Source organism: Ovis aries, chromosome 20, assembly GCF_016772045.2.
Source record: "Ovis aries strain OAR_USU_Benz2616 breed Rambouillet chromosome 20, ARS-UI_Ramb_v3.0, whole genome shotgun sequence".
NCBI classification, from domain to species: domain Eukaryota; kingdom Metazoa; phylum Chordata; class Mammalia; order Artiodactyla; family Bovidae; genus Ovis; species Ovis aries.
Window position 1 is genome coordinate 27,192,707 of NC_056073.1, and position 23,779 is coordinate 27,216,485.

At 45.0% G+C, this 23,779-nt stretch overlaps 2 protein-coding genes and 1 pseudogene across 2 annotated transcripts in view; 1 reads left to right on the top strand and 2 right to left on the bottom strand.

Moving 5' to 3' along the window:
• Window positions 1-12,729, top strand: part of LOC101107641 (BOLA class I histocompatibility antigen, alpha chain BL3-7) — a 28,440-nt gene extending 15,711 nt beyond the window's left edge. Inside the window, exon 5 of the mRNA XM_060403298.1 lies at window positions 12,632-12,729. Within this exon, the coding sequence (XP_060259281.1) occupies window positions 12,632-12,714 (83 nt within the window). The 3' untranslated portion in view covers window positions 12,715-12,729. The remainder of the gene's footprint in view (window positions 1-12,631) is intronic.
• Window positions 1,263-8,903, bottom strand: LOC121817420 (protein PBMUCL2-like). Its single transcript, XM_060403747.1, has 3 exons — window positions 8,837-8,903; window positions 6,468-7,261; window positions 1,263-4,830 (listed from the first exon to the last, which is right to left on the bottom strand). Exons 2-3 carry the CDS (start codon window positions 7,059-7,061, stop codon window positions 4,750-4,752), a joined length of 675 nt encoding a protein of 224 aa, XP_060259730.1. The 5' UTR covers window positions 7,062-7,261; window positions 8,837-8,903; the 3' UTR covers window positions 1,263-4,749.
• Window positions 12,730-16,646: 3,917 nt separating the features above from the next.
• Window positions 16,647-17,217, bottom strand: LOC101109651 (histone deacetylase complex subunit SAP30L-like; annotated as a pseudogene).
• Between the last annotated feature and the right edge of the window lie 6,562 nt (window positions 17,218-23,779).

Sequence of the window (23,779 nt, forward strand, 5' to 3'; positions counted from 1 at the left end):
TGTGTCTGTGTGTCCCAAACTCATTTTCAGGCTGCGGTCTCCCCCAAAATGGGGAAGGTGTCTGGTTTCTCTTGCTTGGCTCAGAACTCAAAACAGGTTAAACGCTAGGTCTGAGGACCTGTCACTGCAAGCCTAAAGAAGAGGCTGAAGGATAAAGGTTTACTAAGGAGGGTGCTGAAGTTCGCTTGAGATTCAGCTCTAATGAGGAAAACAGTGAATGAAGACCTGAGTTTTACTCTGCCTCTTTCCATCCCACTCTGCCCCTCACAATTCACGTGTTGTGGTTTAGCCACTGAGTCCTGTCCAACTGTTTGAGACTCCCTGGACTATAGTCCGCCAGGCTCCTCTCCTTCGACCGTGGAGTCTTCCCAGGCAAGAATCCTGGAGCAGGTTGCCATTTCCTTCTCCGGGAGATCTTCCTGACCTGGGGATGGAACCCAAGTCTATTGCATCTCCTGTGTTGGCAGGTGGATTCTTTACCACTGAGCCACCATTTGGGGACAATTTATTTAACTCCTCTGAGCCTCAGTCTTTGAATTTCAAAAAGGGATGCTTTTCCTACCTCACAGAGCCGATGTAAGGATCAAAAGAGACCAAGTGTGTGAAAGTGGCCCACAGAGCCCATCAGTTCCGTTCAGTTCAGTTCAGTCGCTCAATCGTGTCCAGCTCTTTGTGACCCCATGAATCGCAGCACGCCAGGCCTCCCTGTCCATCACCAACTCCCAGAGTTCATTCAGACTCACGTCCATCGAGTCAGTGATGCCATCCAGCCATCTCATCCTCTATTGTCCCCTCTTCCTCCTGCTTCCAATCCCTCCCAGCATCAGAGTCTTTTCCAATGAGTCAACTCTTTGCATGAGGTGGCCAAAGTACTGGAGTTTCAGCTTCAGCATCATTCCTTCCAGAGAACACTCAGGGCTGATCTCCTTTAGAATGGTTGGATCTCCTTGCAGTAGACATGTCCTAAACCTCAGGTCAATTACCCTCTCTCCCTTGGGAAGATTTCCTGGTTCTGCAGCACCTGAGGGACCCACCCTAGACGTTGGGCTCCATCTCAATACATACCTCTATTAAAGCACCTTACAATGGAATTGTTGGTTTTCTTGTCCGCAAGGGCAAGAACTATGTCATTCGCTTCTGTTAGTCTGATATACTTGTTCTCAAAAGAATCTACTAGACACTCATTAAGGAATTTTAATTTCTTTGTGTTTCTGAACAAGACCAAAACTGAAGAAATAGCACCAAAAGCAAGCATGTGTTCATTTGTTTATTCCAAAATATGTTTATTTCATCAACTCTACAAAGGCACTGAGTTTAAGATACACCATTACTCACGTCTCACCAAGAAAGAAAAAAAGCTGCCACTGAAGTAGGACATACCGCCAATGGTAAGACTTGCCTCCTACATCTTTATTTATCTGCACCTCCTTTCCAGTGTTCTGTTTTAATGTCAAACTGAAATTCAATTTTAAGTGATTTTTTATTAAAAAAAAAAGATTTGTTTTATACTTTTGAGCACACACAGAGATAATAAATCCCCCCAAATGTAGTAAAGAATCAATATGGGAAAGACAATTAGCTAAGTGTTCTGAAGTTGTTCCAAAAGTGGGGAGGAGGGTGGTATATAGATCTTGTATTTTTCGATTCAGGCATTTGTTTATAGCATTGTTCATTGGAAAATTTTTGTTTGCTCAAGACAACATTGATCTAATGATAATTTCATTTAATAGTTTTTAAAGGAAGACTATCTATTACCTTAATAGTCTGTTTAGAAGTAGAATATGGTATTTTTTATTTCATCAAATTTTGGTAGAGATTTTTGGTACTTTTAGATTCAGCACTTATGTGTGGTTACAATTTAAAATCTTAAAGCTTCTGCTGTCTCCAATATCTTACTATTTGTTATAGGAACTTTCATTAATACTAGACAAAGGGCAATACAGCAGTTTAAGGAAAGAGCTTGAATTAAAACATTTTTTTGAACTGAAACTTTTAAGATGAGCCTAACTCATCTTATTTTGGAACTGAGGTATAGTGGAGATACAATATTATACAAGTTTCAAGTGTACAACATAGTGATCCACAATATTTAAAGGTTATATCCTGTTTAGAGTTATTATAACATATTGGCTGTATTCCCTGTGCTGTATAATATATCCTTGTTATTTTATTTTATACATGGTAGTTTGTACCTTTTAATCCCTTGCCCCTATCTTTCCTCCCCTCTCCCCTCTCCCTGCTGGTAACCACTGGTTTGTTCTCTATATCTGTAAGCTGGTTTTTGTTGTTGTTATTGTTGTTATAGTCACTAAATTTGTTTTATTTTTTAGATTCCACATGTAAGTCACAGCATATGGTATTTGTCTTTCTCTGTCTGACATTTCACTTCTTATATTGCAAGTCCATCCATATTGCTGGAAAAGGCAAAACTTTATTCTTTTTTATGGTTGAGTAATATTCCATTGCATACGTATACCACATTTTCCTTATGCGTCCATCTGTTGATGGATACTTATGGTGCTTCCATATCTTGGCTATTGTAAATGGTGCTGCTATGGACATTGGAGTGCATATATCTTTTTGAATTAGTGTTTTGGGGTTTGTTTGTTTTTTTGATATATATCCAGGAATGAAATTGCTAGGTCATTTGACAGTTCTATTTTCAGTTTCTTGAGAAATTTCCATACTGTTTTCCACAAGAGGCTGCACTAATATACATTCCCACCTACACTGTACAAGGGTTCTCTTCTCTTCACATCCTTGCCAACATTGGTTATTTGGTTCTTTTTGATGACAACCATTTAGATTATGTTTAAAACTCTAATGTAATGGGGGAGAATGAAGAAAATGATTATTGAATGCCAACTCTTATTTCCTATATTGCTCTCAAGATCCCTGTTCTCAAGGAACTAACATTCTAGTGGAAGGAGATATACAGTGGACAATGGAGGGAGATGTACAGTGAAATTAAAACAGAGATTCAACTTGCGAACTTCTGTTGGGCTGCTCCATAAAGGGAAAAAGTATGGCGATGTATAGACTCTAGAGTTAGGGGTTTTCGATAAATCACAGAAAGGGTCATGACTAGATTAGAAAAATAACTGCGTGGTATTAAGGTATAAAACAATACCTTCTGTAGGGAGAATGTTGAATCACTACTGCTGGACAACTTCACCAAACATTCTCGTTTGTAAAGACAGGAGACTGGGCTGGAATGTGCACTCACAGACATTTCTGTGAGGGGTGACACACCCAAACGGGCATAAATCCTGTTCAGGCACAATTCTTTAAGGGGTGTGCTTGCTCGATCTCCCTAGTCTGGGCAGCACAGTAACAGCATCTGGCAGTTGGGGTCACCTGGATTTTGTACTTCTGTGTAACAATACCTAAAGAAAGGCTTTCTTGAAATATTGGCCTTTATAAAGAAGCAAAGAGGATTAGCTGAGTGGGGCTGAACTCACACTGGATGAACTGTATACAGTCACTAAAGGGATGACATGCATAGCTATGTGTAATAAATTATAGTGTCACAACGAGTATGAGCATAATATGACGTGGAAGCCATTACCAAGCCTTGTAGGCCAGGGTCCCAGGAGTGGTCAGGGAGGGATTTCCCTGATTCTTTGAGTCTTCCTATTTGTCCTTCGGGATGTTTCTGCATCTTCACCTTGTCCTTTTCTGCCTTCAGTACTATCCAGAGACCAGGTGGCCATGTATCTCTCTGTGGCCGCCTTCCCAGCAGCACCTGGCAGAGGTGGTCACATTCTGGAGATGGAGTCTAGATGGCAAGACGAGAGAGGTGGACTTGGCATAGACCCTGTGCTTTTGGCAAAACTGCTGACCCAGAGGGACATGGGTGTCTTGGGGGTAATTGATAGGGGCCAGTTGACTCTAAGAGTTTCCTTTACCCTGCATATCCTTATGCCATTATCCTATGGCATAAGGATAATAACCTGGGATAATAACCCCAGGATCTGTGGAAGCAGCAAAAAGAACAAAAATTGAATTTTTCTCTAGTCCACTTGGTAGTCAGTACATACTCGATGAGTGACTAGTCGGCTTCATCCTGTAGACAACTCTACATCCTTGAATGTGGTGCTCTTGAGAGAACAGAAATCTGTATCCCTCAGCTAGACGGACTAAGATGAACAGACAGAAAGGCATGGAGTGTTTGACCCATGCTGCTGCTGCTGCTGCTGCTGCTGCTAATCGCTTCAGTCGTGTCCAACTCTGTGCGACCCCATAGACAGCAGCCCACCAGGCTCCCCCATCCCTGGGATTCTCCAGGCAAGAACACTGGAGTGGGTTGCCACCTCCTTCTCCATTCTGGGCCCTTAATAACTGTTTTGTTAACATGACCAGATTTAGATACATTACCTAGACAGAAACAAGTATTTGCTTCATTTCTTTGATCGGACTTAATGAATATCTCTTATATTTGGGTTATGTGTATCTTCCCCAAATAGTTTTCACATCCAAACCTGGTAGATAGGTAAAGGTAATTTTCCTGAAGACATAACCATGGCCAGAATTAGGTGATCCTCAAAGTGGACAGGCATTCCTCTGAGTGTCCCTAACATGCTTATTCTCAGGGCTGGCCACCTTCTTCATCTGGTGGTTCCGGGGCTCTAGACTCGGGGAGGAGAGTGGAGGCCTTAGAACACATCTTCACACTTCGTGGGGTCCTGTAGAGCCTGAGAGGAGTCTGGTTTGCTCAAGAACCAACCGTAGGCACTGCTGGGATTCTCCTTATGGTGTACTCCAATCCATGATGTGGGGATGATAAACGACTCTGGGGAGTGGATTTAATGGCTGCAGGAAATAATTTTTCTAGGGAGAAAGAAAGTGGTTTGTTTTTAAGACTTTGTTCCTCTCTTAATCCTGGCGGTTGTGGTTTATAAAGACCTTCCCACTCATCTCTATGACTCCTTCCTATTTGTCACTTTCTTCAGATCCTGGGACTTACTGCAAAAGATGCAGTTTCCAAAAATGCTGAAGTCATGTTGGCAAAATAAAACTATTTCAATCAGCGGATTTGAGGGGAGGTATAGAAACACAGATGATTCTTGTTTTCTAAACTTTTTGGGTTAAATATTTAAAAGTTAAGAATTTAGTAAGTTTGGGAATACAAACTTTCCTTTTATTTTCTGTACCCTGGGTCTTTGGAGTCGTCTCCTGTTTTTGTCTCTACCAGAGGTTAAGAAGGTGCCCTTGCTAGTGGCGACTCAGTGCCAGCACTCAGAGGCTGGTTTGGAGGGAGGAAAGGCTCCCCCAGCCTGGAGCAAGAGTATCTGACTTTTCATCGTGAGCCACGTGATCAAAAGGCCACTTGTTTGTGATTCCAGTGAAGTCAAGAAGGGCCTCCATCTACTGATGAATATGAACGTGACTCATGCATGTGCCAAGCACATGTGAAGGCTTCATTCCTGGTTTCCTTTGGTCAGCCATCTTTCAGAACGCCCTAGTTTCACGGTGTGCTTTTGGTAGACCTAAACACGAACACCTCAACTGAATGAAGCATTACGTTTGGCTTAATCACACAACGGATCCTGTGTGTGTTTGCCTCTTGGGGCAGAGGTCAAATGCATACTGGCATCAATGACCAACAGGAATGAATGAGGTTTTAATGACCTGCCTGAGCTGGCTAATCATGTAAGCCACCCCTGCTGAGATTCCAATGTGCACTTCATCCTTCAGTCAGGATGGCCAGTCAAAGGGCTGGCCCTTCTATGTCCAGCAGAGGCCACAAGTTGAAGGCTTGGATTTTAGACCAAAGGTCAACAGGAAGTCTCAGGGCTGGCACAGATCCTTTTATCTCCTGTTTTAGAAAGAAGGTCCCTCAGAGACAGAAAAACACCTAGAAGTCCCCTGTGGGCAATGACACCCATTGTCTATCCAGGACAGAGTAGCCCTGCTCATAATAACCTATGCAATCTTGGTTTTAAAAAATCTGCAGAATTCCCCAGTGAGAGGCAGTTAATACAAAGTAACATAATTTCTGACATGGGTGGATGCCTAAAATGCTTCCATTTTCTGCTCTTCTCTTATCCCTGCCTCAATTTCTCATGTTATAAAAATTTACAAGTTTTTGCCTCTGTACTTACTTAATAGTTCAAGCCTGACTCCAGCTCACATTATGTTTTAACATATTTGTGCTCCGATGCCCTCTCTCTGTGCTCTTTTTCTCTCTCCACACTTTCTTCCCCTTCCCTCCTCTCTCCTTTCCCCTCTGTCTCTCGCACCTTCCTTCCTCTCTCCGTTCTGCCCTCAGTTTTTATGCTTCTTGCTCCTTTTTCTCTCCATCTCTGTGTCTCTCTCTATCTTTGCAAAGATACATCTCTTCTTCGCTCTCTGGAGGTTTCCTCACCTCTGACAGTTTTTTTGTTTCAGCCCCCCTTGCCCACCTCATCCTCCTCAGATGCTTTCATTCCCATAATGTCCTTCACATTTCAGGGCCAAATACTCACCACTAGGAAGCCAAATCCAACAAAGAGTGCAACGGTAACAGCGGTAGCAGCCAGGGAAATGAGGATGATTCTGCTGGGCGGCAGGAGCACAGGGGGTCTCGCTGCTGTTACTGAGTCTGTTCCCTCCAGTTGAGTGTCTGGATGTTCAGTGGTGTAGTCCTCCGTGGTCCCTGGGTCTGGAGTGGTGTAGTGTTCTGTGATTCTCGGGTCTGCTGTGGTGTATTTCTCTGTGGTCCCGGGGTCTGGAGTGATATAGTTCTCTGTGATCCCCAGGTCTGGAGTGGTGTAGTCCTCCATGGTCCCCAGGCCTGGAGTGGTGTAGTCCTCCATGGGTTCTGGATCTGGTGTGGTGTAGTCCTCCGTAATCCCCAGGTCTGGAGTGGTGTGGTCCTCCGTGATCCCCATATCTGGAGTGGTGTAGTCCTCCATGATCCCCAGGTCTGGAGTGGTGTGGTCCTCCATGGTTCCCGGGTCTGGAGTGGTGTGGTCCTCCGTGATCTCCAGGTCTGGAGTGGTGTAGTCCTCCGTGGTCCCTGGGTCTTGTGTGGTGTAGTCCTCCATGATCCCCAGGTCTGGAGTGGCGTGGTCCTCCATGGTTCCCGGGTCTGGAGTGGTGTGGTCCTCCGTGGTCCCAGGTCTGGAGTGGTATAGTTTTCCATGATCCCCGTATCTGGAGTGGTGTGGTCCTACGTGGTCCTCAGGTCTGGAGTGGTGTAGTCCTCCATGGTCACTGGGTCTGGAGTGATGTAGTCCTCTCTCGTCTGGGCCCTCAGTGACATGATTCTCAGTGGTCCCTGGGCCAAAAATGACAGAACTTTGGTGGTCCAGTGGTTGAGAATCTGCCTGCGCAATACAGGGGACATAGGTTTGGCCCCTGGTCCAGGAAGATCCCATGTGCTGTGGGGCAGCTAAGCCTGTGTGCCATAACTACTGAAACCCTGGCACTCCAGGGCCCATGCTCTGCAACAAGAGAAGCCATCGTACCACAGCCAGAGAGTAGCCCCCAATCTCCGCAACTAAAGAAAGCCCAACTCAGCAAGGAAGACCCAGGCAGCCAAAAATTAAATGTAAAAATGATAGAGCTTTGTCTTGTCTTTGAGTCTCCAGGGCTGGTCTCTGGGTCTTTAGTGGAAACATTTGGCTTGTTCCCACTCAAAAAAAAAAAAAAATTCTTCTAATGTGGATCACTGATGGTCCATCATCATCTGCTCTGTTTAATAGTCTTCACAGCTGTCTCGCCCTTACAAATAACACATCTCCCTATATAATGGGATTAGATCTATTTGAGTTAAAGATCATCTGATATTTTAGATTTAATTCTGATAAAACATGTTCCAAAAGCATGCTCAACAATATGGCATATCCAGAGCTAAGTCATGTCCTGGGAGGATCATCTCATCCAGCCTTTGATTCTGCTCTTTGTGGTTCTGATCTCTTCCTAAATTTCACTTCTCCTATTGGTGTTTCAGCAATCTGGGTGTTCTGACTCCAGGTTTGTCTGTGTCTCCACTCATCCAGTTATGCCTGGGTCTCTGGTAAACAAGTGAGACAGGAACCATGATTCTTACTAGAGACAGAATTCAGGTCATGGTTTGGTATATGATTAGAATGAAGCAGACTCTGGGTCACATCTGGGGCTGAAGTGGCAAGATTGAGGGCAGGTAATATTCAAGGTGGTTTGAGGTGGCGTGTTGTGCTCAGTTACTAAGTCATGTCTGACTCTGCAACCCTCTAGACTGTAGCCTGTCAGGCTCCTCTGTCCATAGAGTTTCCCAAACAAGAATACTGGAGTGGATTGCCATTTCCTTCCCAGGGGATCTTCCTGACCCAGAGATAAAATCTGAGTCTCCTGTGTTTCCTGCATTGACAGGCAGATTCTTTACCATTGAGCCACCTGGGAAACCCCATTTTGAGAGTAGGAGGATTCATAAAGGGCTGTGGATATGGTCTGGTTGGGGTTGACAGCAGCATTAATTTGGGTACAAGTAGATGGAAGAGATGAGTCTTTCCACCTCCCACCACGCCCACCTGCAGGATATCAGAACTGCGAGATTATGTAGCCTACATGGCATACATTTTGGAGTTCTGGGTTCCTCTGCTCAAAACAATTCTCTCCTACCTCCTTCCAGTTCCTCAGATTCCTCAGAAAGGGCTCAAATGTTTCATTTCCCAAGGCAGGTTAACATACAGAAACATAAAGTCTAAACAATAAAAAATAGAGCATTTCCTTAAAAGAAGATGTGAGAAAGATAATGAGCAGGCCCATCAGACCCTGCTCCTCTGACCAGGAACTGGGGGCAGGTAGCAGGGTCTGGAGTTCCCCAAGGTTCTCCCACCTCTTCCACACCCTCCCTCCAGGAGGGCCCTACCTGAGTCCTAAAAGGTTCCTTCTCCAGAGATCCTGACCCGCAGCTCTCCAGATCCTGGGGAACCTTTGCACTCTTCTCTCCTAAACAGTTCACTCATCCAATTCCAAACACCTGAAGAGAAGCAGCAGCAGGAGAAGGGAGGGAGCGGGGCCTTTTCTTTTCTTCATCTCAAGAGAATCCACATGGGCTACAACCCAGGGTGCCTTTTCCTCCTACCTTCTCTCTACGTTTTCTGTCTTCCTTCTCTGTAAGCACACAGCAGGTGTGGGGTTTCTATCTGCTGCTACCAAGGGAATCCAGAATGCCTGGGTCTTCCTTCCTTCTTTCGGGGAGGAACAGCCTGCTCTTTTACTGTCAATCAAAGGAAGACGAATCTGATGCAGAGGAGTGGCAGGGTGGAAGAGAGCGGTCCTAAGTGCAAGAAGGAGCTCTTGGTGCTGCCCAGAGCTCAGAGTTGGGCAGTAACAGGGGATTAAGCTTGTCAGTGTGAGTGGCATCGCTTTCTGACGCAGGGCCCTGGACAGACACCAGAGTTGGTGCTCAGGGAGGGGCTTGGACTCCCTCTTCCACAGGGGGAGTGGTAAAGTTGGGGTGACAATGGAAGGGTAATGGCAGGCCTGCCTGAGGGATAGGGGAGAGTGAAGAGAACAGGACATCCGAGGGTGTTCAGAGAGCACTTGGTCCTCACCACAAAGGAGGGTCATTGACGAAGGGGAGCAATACCCAATCTCTCTAAGAACTGCCCCCGTCTCTCAGTCAGTCATTCACAAAAGTCCTTTCCAGTAGCTCATCTCCCCCCTGCAGATGCATCTCCTTGCTTCTGTAACTTGAATGCCCTCAGTCCACCAAGCTTTCCTCAGTGACTAGATGAAATTAGCTCACCTCCGAAAGTTCCAGTTGTCTTTTAATGAGAATGGTCATATTGCTTCCTTTTCTGACTTCCACCATGCCTCGTTCAGTGTTATCCAAAAATCTATAGCTGTCTGTCCTCATTCAGAGGCAGGAAGTTTCCTGACATTTGTGGGGCCTATCTCTTTCCCAGTGTCCTCTTCAGTGGGAGAGGCACTGGGGGATTACAGGAGGGCTGTAGATACCTCAGATTCCTCAGAAAGGGCTCAAATGTTTCATTTGAGAGGGCAGCTGATTCCGTGAAAGTCAATTTAATGAATGGTCGGTTTACCAAATTTAATTGGTTACTTCAACTACTGATTTTATTTGAATGGATTAAATACTTTCAAAGAGAATACTATTTAGATGAACTAAGGAAGTATTCCTATATGTTAACTATAACTAATGAAAATATTTTAAAGGACTGTCATAAGGAGTCAGTTCAGTTTAGTTGCTCAGTTGTGTCCAACTTTTTGCGACCCCATGGACTGCAACAGGCCAGGCTTCCCTGTCCATCACCAACTCCCAGAGTTTGTACCTCTTGACTTAAGTCAAGAGGTACTATTTGCATTTAGTAAGACCCACCTTTTTTCATGTATAGATCTGTGAGGCTTTGTGCTTTAAATTTTTTAAATTTAGAGTTAATTTTAGACTTACAGGAGAGTTGCAAAAATAGTAATGAAAAATTTGAAATTAAAAGATGCTTGCTCCTTGGAAGAAAGGCTGCAGCAAGTCTAAACAGTGTATTAAAAAGCAGAGACATCATTTGCCAATTAAAGGTCCTAATAGTCAAAGATATGGTTTTCTCAGTAGTCATGTACAGATGTGAGAGCTGGACCATAAAGAAGGCTGAGCACCAAAGAACTGATGCTTTTTAACTGTGGTGCTGGAGAAGACTCTTGAGAGTTCTTGCAAGGAAATCAAACTGTCAATCCTAAAGGAAATCAATCCTGAATGTTCATCATTGGAAGGACTGATGCTGAAGCTGAAGAAGCTCCAGTGCTTTGGCCACTGATGCGAAGAGCTGATTCACTGGAAAAGACCCTGATGCTGGGACAGACTGAGGGTGGGAAGAGAAGTGGGAGACAGAGGATTCGATGGTTGAATGGCATCACCAACTCGATGGGCATACGTTTGAGGCAACTCCAGGAGTTGGGGAAGGACAGAGAAAGCCTGGGGTGTTGCAGTCCCTGGGGTCAAAAAGAGTCGGACAAGACTTGGTGACTGAACAACAAATACAATGATAGAAACTAAGAAATTAATGTTGGTCCAACACTACTCGCTAAATTACAGAACTGATTCAGATTTCACGTGTTTTTCCACTGATGTCATCTTTCTGTTCCAGGATCCAATCCAGAATCCACATGGCGTTTATTTATAGGTCTCCTTAGTCTCTTCTAATCTGCCGCAGTTCCTCTGTCTTTGTCTTTCATGATGTTGACACTTTTAAAGAGTATCATCATTTTATAGGATATCCTAAAGCTTTTTTATTTTTTATTAGATTATAGCTGATTTACAATGTTGCATTTGTTTCTGCTGTTCAGCAAGGTGTATCAGGTATACATATACAAATACCACTCTTTTTTAGATCTTTTTCCATATAGGTCATGTCCTTACAGAGTATTGAGAAGAGTTTCCTGTGCTATACAGTAGGCCGCTATTAGTTATCTATTTTATATATATATAGTAGTGTATTTATGTCAATCCTAGTCTCCCAATATATCCCCTACTTTCCTCCCTAGGAACTGGCAGTTTGTGTCTTCCTGTTAAGAAGGCTCTGGCAAATGTTCAGACTTTGAGAACCACAGCAAAAGCCAAGTGAAAACATGAAACAAAGGTGAGTGATTCATTGGCATGAGGAAGGGTCAGCGAATGTGTGTGATGAGCAAGTTGCACCAGAATCCTTAACGAGGCCTTGGCTTTCAGCATCGTTGGGTGCTGACACATGGATTTTTTGGCCCTGTTCTGAGACCTGGCTTTGTGGGAAGTGCCAGGAACTTGGCTCCTGGCCACGGAGGCTGAGCCCACCCTTGCAGAAACTGGGATCACACTTCTCTGCCCAGGACGGCTGCTGGGGCTGCGAGCCCGCAGGTGAGACAGGTGCCGACTCACACCTGTCTTTCCAGTGAAGACCAGGCTTGTATGGCCAGGGAACCATGCAATGCGCCACCTCTGGGGGCAGCCCTGTTAGCAACACCTTCTCTGCTTCCCTATCTGTGAACATGTGCTCTGAACTTGCACAGCAACTGTTTTCTGATTGTGCAACACAAACCTGTGAAGCCCAGCACTTTCTCCCCCGACCCTTTCCTGATTCCATTCTTCCATCAGCCTGGAGACCTTCAGGGAATGGGGAAGAAAAGGGGATAAATGCACAGTCTGGATTTCACCCTAGGGATTCGAGAGCTGGGAGAACATAGGCAAGAAGGGTCTTTAGGAACCTTTATTCACAGCAATGTATAAGCACACACCCACAGTGTCTGGTTCCACGTATATTAGATGCATTTATTCAACAATTCAGTCTCAGCTACAGCCTCCTTTTGTTGGAAGAATCAAGCTGGGAAGGAGGCTGAAGAAAAGTTGGGAGGAGCAGGAACAGGGGGCACTTAACCTCTCGATCCAGGTCAGCAGCCTCTCTGCCCCCGAGGACTGTGTTGCTTCTGCCTTCAGGGACGCTCAGGGCCATGCTTGTCTCCCAGTCAGCCCTCTGGCTCCAGGAGAAGACAGCTCTCCTCTGAAGTCAGTTACGGTCGCCCTGGACCCTTCTGGGACTTCATAACAGCCGTGAGGGCATAGCAGTGGGGGCAGCAAGAGATCTACGTTGAAGAGGTTTCTTAGGCTTGGAGAGTTTCTCTAGAAGACAAGAAGCTGAGCAGTTTCAGAGTGTTGTCCCCCTCCTCCAGTGCTCGCCACCTCCTCACATCTCTTTGGCTCCCATCTTCCCCTCATCACTTTCCTCTGAATGTCTTGGCTTTGTGGCCCTCTCTTGCTGACTCTAACCTGCTGTTTCTGTCTTTCCTGAGTTTCTTATCCCGTTACTCCCGCAGTCACCCTGCTGTCTCTTGCCTAGTTCCTCCTTGACTTCCCTGCTCTCTTTCCCTCAGAAAAAAAAGGCGTTTCTTGCATATCAGGCACTCACAAAATAGAAGAGAAGCCCAGTGAGGAGAATCACAGCCATCGCAACCGAGGCCAGAGTAACTAGGACGACCTCCCCCGGCCTCAGGTGTCCGCTAGGCTTTTCCTCTTCCCTCGGCGGAGCAGTACTTGAGCTGGTGACGCTGGAGATGGTGATGCTGGTAGCGGTTGTGTCAGTTCCACTGGATGTTGTGGCCGATCCAAGGGAGGTGGTTGTAGTGTTAGCAGTGGACGTTACAGCTTATTAATAAAGGATGGCTGGTTAGTCCCACTGGAAGTTTTGTTTGATTGTGCAAATACTACTACCACCAATGGCAATAATGTGTGTGTGTGTGTGTGTGTGCACGCACGTGCACACGTGCTCAGTCACACGGTCAATGGCAATAATAACTATCATCTATTGCATAATGACAATGCTCCAGGTGTTGTGCTAAGTGCCACATATGAACTAGTCCTTCAAATACTCACAGTACCGCCATGAGATAGGAACTTGTAGCACTCCCATTTTATAGACAGAGAAACTGAGGTTCAGAGAAGTTAAGCCTGGTCCCAGGCTAGACAGCTAGCGGGTCATGGAGCAGGAAGTTAAACCAAGGCTGACTGACACTAGCTGCAGCCCTTAACCTGTGTAGTCTACATCCTAGGTCACGTGACATGGGAAGTCACATGACCTGGGGTCACAGGTATTATTCCTTCTCTAACTATTCATGATACTCTTCAGATAAAGAACACAAAAGAGCTAGTTGAAGGGTCCATGTGTATATACACGTGTATATATTGAGCTACTCCAAACAGAATTATACCTGTCTTCCAGGGGAGGAATAATCAAGGGGAGACTTGGGAGGGGAAATAGTGTGTATTCTCACTACTATCAGGTAATTCGTATGCACACAAAAGTTTGGGAGCTGCCAGGTATGGGACCCCAAGTGACCCTGACACTTGGCCTGGCCTGGCATAGAACTTGCTGCAGGTAGCCCGAAATGATAAGATCGCCCAGGATTCTGGGAAGGGACCCAACTTCCTTACTTAATGAGTGAGCATCAAGATGAGGCTTGTGCTTTTCCCCTCTATTTCATGTCTCTTTCCTGCCCTGTTCTGATTTTCCATTCCAACAACAACCAAGCTCTTGGCCTCCCAGCTGCCTATATACCCTCACCTCATCTATGGTTCTGTTCTCCTGCTAGGATGTGGTTTTCTTCCCGTTACTTATTCCTTTCATAGTATCATCTGGACTAACATAAATATCACAAATTTAGATTTAGAGGAAGAGTCCAAAAATTCCTTGTTAATGCCTCCGATTAGGGTTATGATTAGGGTCAAGAGAAAAAAGAGGAATTTCCTGGCAATCCAGTGCTTAGGACTCTATGCTTTCAGTGCCAAGGTCGTGGGTTCAAACTGTGGTCAGGGAACTAAAATCCTGCAAATGCAAAAGAGAGAGAGAGAGGAAGAGAGAGAGAGAAGCTAAGTAAGAAATTGAGATGAGAAGTTGACCTATGAAGAGGGAATAGATTTGTTTTGTTCAGGGGCATAAACAAATCAGTCCAAGTCATGATGGGCAAATTCTAGAAAGAATCCAATCTGTGTGAGTGTGGAAAACTTACAAGCTTAATTAGAGACTAAGTGACCACTGTCAGGAATGTTGGAAATGGGTTCCTGCCTACTGCGGGTGGTCAGACATTAAGATACCTTCCAACTCCAATGCATCTGTCCTTAGGGTTGATTTATTACAGAGGAAATAGGCCAGACTTCTGGGCAGAAGAGTTGTTATTGGGAACAGAATAGACAGCAAAGGCTAGGTTGGATGGAAGAGAATAAAGCAAAATATCTGTCCTTACTTCTTTAATGAGAATGAGAGCTAACAGGCAGAGTGTGTGTGCCAGGACTGGACAACATTTTCCCCAAACCCTATTCAGACTTCAAGATTATATCACTCACCATTTCCTAAAAGTAGTAGAAGATGAAACAACAGCCAGCAGTCAAGGGAAAACACTTTTTCCTTCATCTTGAGATACTCTGACTGCCACGCCTGGAAAGGAGGTTTCCTGAATCCCAGATGTGATTAGGCCTAGAATGGAAAGAAAAAATTCTGAGATTCTTCTTTCTGAAGAATCTTAAGGTGGAGATCTGAGGCTGGAGTGCTGGGAGTTTGGGTCTCCAAAGAATAGGTCCTCAACCTAAGGAAAAATACCAGTAGGGGGCACCTGGGGCTGCAGACTGAATGCCTGGTGCCTTAGGATCCCTTCACAGAGTGTCACCTCTTCCTTTCTCTTTCGAAGAAGGTCTTTATAGTATCACTGGGGCTGGGCAGGGGCTGGGTATGTGACCTGTTGTTCTTCCAGCTATGGGCAGGTAACAGAATATCTGAACTCAGAGAAGAGGGCTGTAGAGGCCAGGAGAGGCATGAGAATGGACGATGACGTGGTCCCCTTAGGCAGGGCCTGGGGAGGAGCAGGAAGTTGTACAGTTCAAGGGGATCAAATTGTCACAGTGGAGGGAACTCCTCCTCTGAGGCACAGATGGGGTTAAAAATCTGTTCAGCTCAAGACCTTGCTTCCTGGAGAGAAGTCCTGAGTAACCGGGATGACTGGGCAGGGCAGGGAGTGTGAGAAGAAAGACTTGATGAACAGAACTTAGTTGGGAGGACACATAAAATGAGATTCACTGTCACTGTGAATCTCATTGTCCAGTATCATCCGGACTAACATATCCGGATGATATGTTAACTTATCCACCCAAGGAACTTCAGTTGGTTCTTCTCATCAGTGCTGCATGCCAGACAAGCGGAATGATCAAAGAAATTCCTACACTTAGGACTGTGCCAGTTTGCCAGGGAGCTGAGGGCACATTACTAGCTTGTTTAGATAGTAGATGAGACCAGCAGAAATGAAACAAAGACAGCTGGAAGAGGAGGATAAAACAAAGACAGTAATGGGGCTTTGACAATCCCCTGACGGGATTGATAGTGCCTTCATTCACAGTTCATGGCAAAAAAAATCAGGAAAGGATTCTATGGGAGTTTTAATTTGATGTTATGTGTAATCAAAGCAAGCTGTCTCCACCTTCTCTAGACACAGAGGTTTTCTGGTAGAGGAACCATTTCAGATTCTCTTTTTAGGGAGGGCTGGTCATCTTAGGGGATTTAGTTCCCAACCAGGGATCAAACCTGGGTACTTGGAGTGAGAGTATGGAGTTCTAACCACTGGACAGCTAGGGAATCCCCCCATTTCAGATTCTTTAGATGTTTGGGTGAAAGAATATTCATTGCCTGTGAAGATGGAGGGAAGTGAGCTGACAAGCAGGAGATGTATATTCATCCCACAAATATTTAGTGATTTCCTCCTATGTGTCAGACATCATACTCCAGTAAACAAAACAGATTTGTGTTATTTTGGAGCTTATATCTAAGATAGAAAAGAACTGTGAATGAGTTTTAAAAGCAGGAAGAGAATGGGTTGTGGTAGAAAATGAGCTTTTGGGTGGGAGGAAGCAGATTCTAGGATGTCCTAGGAAAGGCCTTGGTTGTTGACCTGCCCACTGTTTGTGATGGGAAGTCCCATGTGGGGATGGATGAGGAGTGTGGTCAGTAACAAGTTGGTATTGGGATCTCAGGTAAAAATCCCAGGAACATTTCTAAGTAGAAAGATGTTTTTCTCTACAATATATTGGAGTAATAGGACTTGTCTTACAGCACTGGTTTACTGTTTTTCTTTTTTTATCTTTCAAACTTTTTTATTTACAATAAAATTTAGCAGTCATTATGGACTTAAATGGAGCAGATGTCAGCTGTGTATTAAGCATTATACTTCATTCCTTGAAGGTGTGCCTCATCATCACTCAAGCTGCTTGCCACCCTCTGACTTCCTGTCCAGCCTACTCTTGTTACTCCTCACCATGTACATGAAGAAAGTGAGGGTCTCCTTTTCATTCACAGGTATGTTGCTGAAGTGCTGGCTGTCGGTTTCTGCTAACTGGGCCTTAGTGAAGCCTGATCTGCAATTTATAGTGTCGTTAATAACGTCGGAGAGTGTTCACCTGCAGCTGGAACAGATCAACCTCAGGAATGTCTGTGTCGTGCTCAGGAGAATCTCCGCCATCGTCCCTTGTCTTCCTCTGCCTTTTATTTTGTACACCCTGGATGAAATTCTTGTGGAAATCGCACATATACAGCTGCCTTACGCTCTTGTCGATGTCCAGCTTGAGTTTCTTCTGTGAGATGCTCTTCTGGACTCTCCTTGAAGGAGGCGCTGCCCTCGGGCGGGGCAGTCCTCGGTGAGGAGGCAGCTCAGGCCGCAGCCCCGGGCGGCGGCGGGGGCGGCAGGGGGCCCTTCGCGGCAGTTCGTCTCGGTGCTAAAGCCGTTCATCTCCTCGTCCCTGGCCGGCCTCTCTGGGGGAAGGTCCCCTAGGCCACTCCGTAGCCGTGATCCCCGCCGGGCGGGTCGCCGAGGCCCCCCGCTCAAGAGAGTCCCAGAGCCCGTCTCCAGCCGAGGCGCTGCCCAGCCCCGCTCGCGGGAGGACGGCCCCGCGCCGCCGCGCTCCGGCTCCTTCGGTTCCCGGCCCGCGTCTCCACCGAGCCCCTTTCTCCCTGCCCGCACCCCGGGGGTGGTCTCCCGCGGCTTGCAGGGCCCGGCTGGGACTCTCCCGGAGGCGCCTTCTGCCGGGGGCCCTGAACCGTTACCCTTCGGCGGGGACATCCAGGAGGGCGTCCCAGGAAGCAGCTGCTTCCCGAAGACTCCGGGCCGGGTTGCCAGAGGGTTCTGAGGGCCCCCGCCGGCTCCAGACTTATTTCAGCTGCGGGGCGAACTCGCCGCTGGGCAGCTCCCCCGGGGTGGCGCGGCCTCCCTGCGCGGCGCCCGGTCCCCTGCTGCTCGTCTAGCCCGCCCCACCCCTGCAGCCGCTCGGTTGCGCCCTGAGTCCCGAGTCCCGAGGCAGTGCCCGGGGCGCCCGGCCTCCTCCAAGACTCCGCACCTTAGCTGTTTTTTCTGAGTGACATTTTTCTCATCTACTTAATAGGGATTATAATTTGAACTTCATGGGATTGCTGTGAGAACTAAACGATGGTATATTTAAAAAAAAAAAAAAAGTGGAAGTCACTCAGAAGCAAAATGATAGCAAAACAAACACAAAGTTAAAAAGATGACGATTTCATGGTCAACATGCATTGATAAACTTTTATTTCTTAGAGTATGTTTATTTCTCAGAGTGGCTATATTTTCTTCTTCATCACACAACGTCTGGAGGAGACACAGGAAGGGAGGAAGACTCTTCTTAAAAAGACAAAGTCAAGCTCTGGAGGGCCCTGAAATGAACTGAGTGGAGGAAAGATGGGGAAGCAGTGACCGTAAGAGCTGTTACTGTGCCCATCCCAATACCCAGTCAAGCAACTTCCTTGATCCTAGAATTCTAAGTTATGAGGAGAGCCCTGGGAACATACTTGCTTGACATCATTGCTAAGCCTGATGAAGCTATGAGTCTCTTCTGAAACAACACTCTGCTCCAACACTGTAACTTTGCTTGTCAGACATGGGAAGGCTTTGCTTACTCTTGTCCTTGACACAGGCTATAGCCTATGGCTATTCCCTGGGAGCATCCTGGTCTTCCATCACGACTCACTCCCTCATCATGGTTCTTTGTCTTCACCTCCATGGTCCTCTTCTCCATCAAGGTTTCCTCCCTTAACATGTCTCCCACTCCCAGCATCTATGGCCATGCCCTCTTCAATGACTCCACTAAGATCTGCTCTGTGGCTCTCACTGGTGTGTCCTCTTCCATGGTTTCGTTCGTGGCCCCAAGCCTGTGGTTTTCATCATGGCCTCTTCAGTAGAAACCTCGGTGACTCATTTTCACAATCACCTTCATGACTGTGACTCAGTTCATGGGCCACATTGTAGCTTTCTTCATGGCCAAGGCCACAGGCCCCTCCACAACTCAGTTTATTGTCGAGGCTGCAGAACAGTGGACCCAGGCCAAAATCCTGGGTATAATAAGTGTTTCTTGGAAGCAGAAGAGTATCCCTCTAAAAGAGAAAGATGTGAATATTTTAAGAGAGTAATCCTCTCACATTTCACAATCCACCTGGTTGGTTGACTAAAATCACAAACTCTCACTTTTTTTTCCAGGTATTTATTTTACTCACACTGAACTTGAAATTAACAACAGTAAGCAAAGCAAAGCACAGCAAATGTATTGTAGAAGATCTAGATTAAAAAGTCAGAGGTATAAAAATGAATTTTTTATCCTTTTCCAAGTTTTTCCCACCTTGAGGATTTTTAAAAATTGAAGTACAGCTAATTTACAATGTTGTGTCAGTTTCAAGTATACAGCAAGTTGATTCAGTAATATATATATATAATATATATATTATACATATTCATTTTCAGATTCTTTTCCATTATAGATTATACTATATTATTATTATAGATATTGAATATAGTTCCCTGTGTTATACAGGAAGTCCTTTGTTGTTTACTTTTTTAATATATGGTACCATGCATATATTAATCTCAAACTTCTAATATATCTCCCTCCCCCTGACTGTCTTTTTGGTAACCATAAGTCTGTGAGTCTATTTCTGTTTGGTAAATAAGTTCATTTGTATCATTTTTTAGGTCCTCTATATTTAGGATTGGCTAGTATGAATAATTTCAGCAGGCTTGGGCAATAGGGGTGGTCTTTAGTTGTCTGGTACCTGACTCTTGGTGATGGTGGTTTAGTCTCTCTGCTGTGTCCAGCTCTTGTAACCCCATGGACTGCAGCCCACCAGTCTCCTCTCTCCATGGAATATCCCAGGCAAGAATACTGAAGTGGCTTGTTATTTCCTTCTCTGGGGGATCTTCCCAATCCAGGGATCAAGCCTGGGCCTCCAGCATTGGCAGGCAAATTCTTTACCACTGAGCCACCTGGGAAGCCACATAAGTGCTATTATATGATATTTGTGTTTTTCTGTCTGACTAACTTCACTGAATATGATAATCTGTAGATCCATCCATGTTGCTGCAAGTGGCATTATTTCATTATTTTTTTTAATGGCTGAGCAATAGTCCATTGTATATATATGCACCACATCTTCTTATCCATTTATCTGTCAGTGGATATCTTCCATGTCTTTTATGGAAGTTTTCTTCCATGTCTTGGCTATTGTAAATAGTGCTGCTATGAGCATTGGGGTTCATGTATCATTGTGAATCAGAGTTTTCTCTGGATATATACCCAAGAGTGGGATTGCAGGATCATATGGTAATTCTCTTTTCAGTTTTTTAAGGGACCTCCATACTGTTTTCCATTATGGCTGTACCAATTTACGTCCCCACCAACAGTGTAGGAGTGTTCTCTTTTCTCCTTCATTTATTATTTGTAGACTTTTCAAAAATATATTTATTTATTTAGCTGCTTCGGGTCTTACTTGCAACACATGGACTCTTCATTTCATCGTGCGGAATCTTTTCTTGTGGCTCCTGGTCTTCGTTGCTCTGTAACATGTGGCACCTTAGTTCACCAGCCAGGAATTAAACCTGCATCCCCTGCATTGGCAGGCAGATTCTTAACCACTGGACCACCAGGGAAGTCTGCACCCTGGAATTTTTTGCACCTCAGGGAAATGCACCATAATCATATAGGGGCTGGAAGGTAAAGGGTGGCTGGCTGTAGAAGGGGGACTACAAAAGTGTAACTTAACTAGCTGATGCTTTGACCACAGGCAGAAAAAGCCATATGGAAGTTGAAAATTGGGACGATGATTCCCACCCGTTAAGACACCCCACTCCTGCATAACACTCTTTAGAAGCCTTCATATACCTCCAAGAATATGCACAGACTCCATTTAAGGATCATTGCGCTAGGCCAGCAGTGCGAAAGTGCTTAATCCCATCCACTGCCTAGACCTCTGCTTGGGTCAAACCTGCTGGGTGAGCTGGGGTTTTGTCAGGTTAAAATGTGTTTCGTTCATGTAAGTGGATCCCACGATGAAAGCTGAGTCATGATGCTTCTTAACCCCACTTACACACTCCAGTTGCTGGCAATAATGAGATGTTCACAGCGTAACTATGTGAATTAACCACAAGCTGAGTCACTGTGGTGCTCTTCTTTTTCATTTCCCTCTATTTTGAAGTGCCTATTGCTGTTTATCTTTGGAAATCAAAATTTTTAGTCACAAGTTATGCCTGCTGTATAATATTTTTACAGCTTTATTGAGATATAATTTATATTGCATATAGTTCGTCTGTTTAAAATAGATATATTAATGTGGTTTACAAAGTCAAGTGGGCCTTAGGAATCATCACTATGAACAAAGCTAGTGGAGGTGATGGAGTTCCAGTTGAACTATTGCAATTCCTAAAAATGATGCTGTTAAAGTGCTGCATTCAATATAACAGCAAATTTGGAAAACTCAGTGGTGGCCACAGGACCGGAAGAGGTCAGTTTTCATTCCAATCCCAAGGAAAGGCAATGATAAAGAATGTTCAAACTACTGCACAATTGTACTCATCTCACACACTAGCAAAGCAATGCTCAAAATTCTCCAAGCCAGGCTTCAACAGTATGTGAATGGTGAACTTCCAGATGTTCAAGCTGGGTTTAGAAAAGGCAGAGGAACCAGAGATCAAATTGCCAACATCTGTTGAATCATCAAAAAAGCAAGAGAGTTCCAAAAAAATATCTATTTCTGCTTTATTGACTATGCCAAAGCCTTTGACTGTGTGGATCACCACAAACTGTGGAAAATTCTTCAAGAGATGGGACTACCAGACCACCTGACCTGCCTCCCAAGAAATCTGTATGCAAGTCAAGAAGCAACAGTGAGAACCAGACATGGAACTGACTGGTTCCAAATTGGGAAAGGAGTACGTCGAGACTGTATATTGTCACCCTGCTTATTTAACTTACATGCAGAGTACATCATAAGAAATGCTGGGCTGGATGAAGCACAAGCTGGAATCAAGATTGCTGGGAAAAATATCAATAACCTCAGATATGCAGATGACACCATTCTTATGGCAGAAAGCAAAGAAGAATTAAAGAGCCTCTTGATGAGAGTGAAAGAGGAGAGTGAAAAAGTTGTCTTAAAGCTCAACATTCAGAAAACTAAGATCATGGCATCTGGTGCCATCACTTCAAGGCAAATAGATGGGAAAACATTGGAAACAGTGACAGACTTTATTTTTTTGGGCTCCAAAATCACTGCAGATGGTGACTGCAGCCATGAAATTAAAAGACACTAGCTCCTTGGAAGAAAAGCTATGACCATCTAGATAGCATATTAAAAAGCAGAGACATTACTTTGGCAACAAAGGCCCATCTGAAGTGAAGTGAAGTGAATTGATTTGAAGTCACTCAGTCGTGTCCCACTCTTTGCGATCCCATGGACTGTAATCTACCAGGCTTCTCTGTCCATGGGATTTTCCAGGCAAGAACACTGGAGTGGGTTGCCATTTCCTTCTCCAGGGGATCTTCCTGACCCAGGGATCGAACCCAGGTCTCCTGCATTGCAGGCAGACTCTTTACCTTCTCAGCCACCAGGGAAGCCCTAAGGTCCATCTAGTCAAAGCTATGGTTTTTCCCATTGTCATGTATGAATGTGAGAGTTGGACTATTAAGAAAGTTGAGTGCTGAAAAACTGATTCTTTTGAACTGTGGTGTTGGAGAAGACTCTTGAGAGTCCCTTGGACTGCAAGGAGATCCAACCAGTCCATCCTAAAGGAAATCAGTCCTGAATATTCATTCATTGGAAGGACTGATGCTGAAGCTGAAACTCCAATAGTTTGTCCACCTGATGCAAAGAACTGACTCATTTGAAAAGACCCTGATGCTGGGAAAGATTGAAGGTGGGAGGAGAAGGGGATGACAGAGGATGAGATGGTTGGATGGCATCACCGACTCAATGGACATGAGTTTGAGTAAACTCTGGGAGTTGGTGATGGACAGAGAAGCATGGTGTGCTACAGTCCATGGGTTAGCAAAGAGTTGGACATGACTGAGTGACTGAACTGAAATTAACTGAATGGGGATTAGTATATTTACAGTCATTAATAAGCGCTTTCGAATTGCAGACTAAATTATTTCTTCCCTCTTGTTCTTTTACTCCCTCTGGTCTATCTCTTCCTTTTTTCTCTGTTTTGAACTTTACTACTCATGTGTTAGTCCTCCTGAATCAATCCTCTAAGTGTCTTCTATTTTCTGGGTGATTTTCATCTCTGATTTGTTGCATCTAATTGAGCTCCTTTTCTCACTTGATCTTCTAGATAATTAATTTTATTCTCAGCCAACTTCCTTAAATTTGTCTATTACAATTTAAATGTGAAAATGCATGTTTTGCAATTTTAAATTATTTAAATAAACTACCTTTAAATAATTCCCCAATCTCATTTACTTGCACATTTTTCAAATTATATTTTCCACAGTTCACACCAGTGGGAGGCAACTTTCTAGGGGGGTCAACTCAGCTTCTCCTTCTGGTTGCTGGGTCCGTTTAGGTAAGATGGTGGTGGTGGTGGCGGTGGGCCTGTGTATGGCTCATCATGGCCTCGTTGACTAGGATCAGCTGTCTGGTTTGCTGACACTTGAGAAACCCAATGAGTAGTGGAAGGCAGAGCAGTTCCCACTGCTGTGAGTTGGGGTGAACCCACCCACAACCTGCTAGTTCTTTCCTGAGGGCTCTGTCCCAGGTGGAAGCCCTGTCACTGCCTCATGGATTCAGAGCCACTAGCCTTTTTCAACACAGCTCTTCTCTGTCTTCCAAGACCTGTCAGATCAGGTAACCTTCTATCCTAGACCTTGAAAGGGGTATGTGCAGCCCCTGTGGAAGGGGAATTCATGAGAATCTCGGCTTTACCCCAGGTGTTCCTGCCATGAGCCTCTTGGAAAAGTCTTTCCCTCATAAAAACAGGAAGCACTTTCTCTCTGCTTCCAAAGGCAGCACTCTCAGAGTGA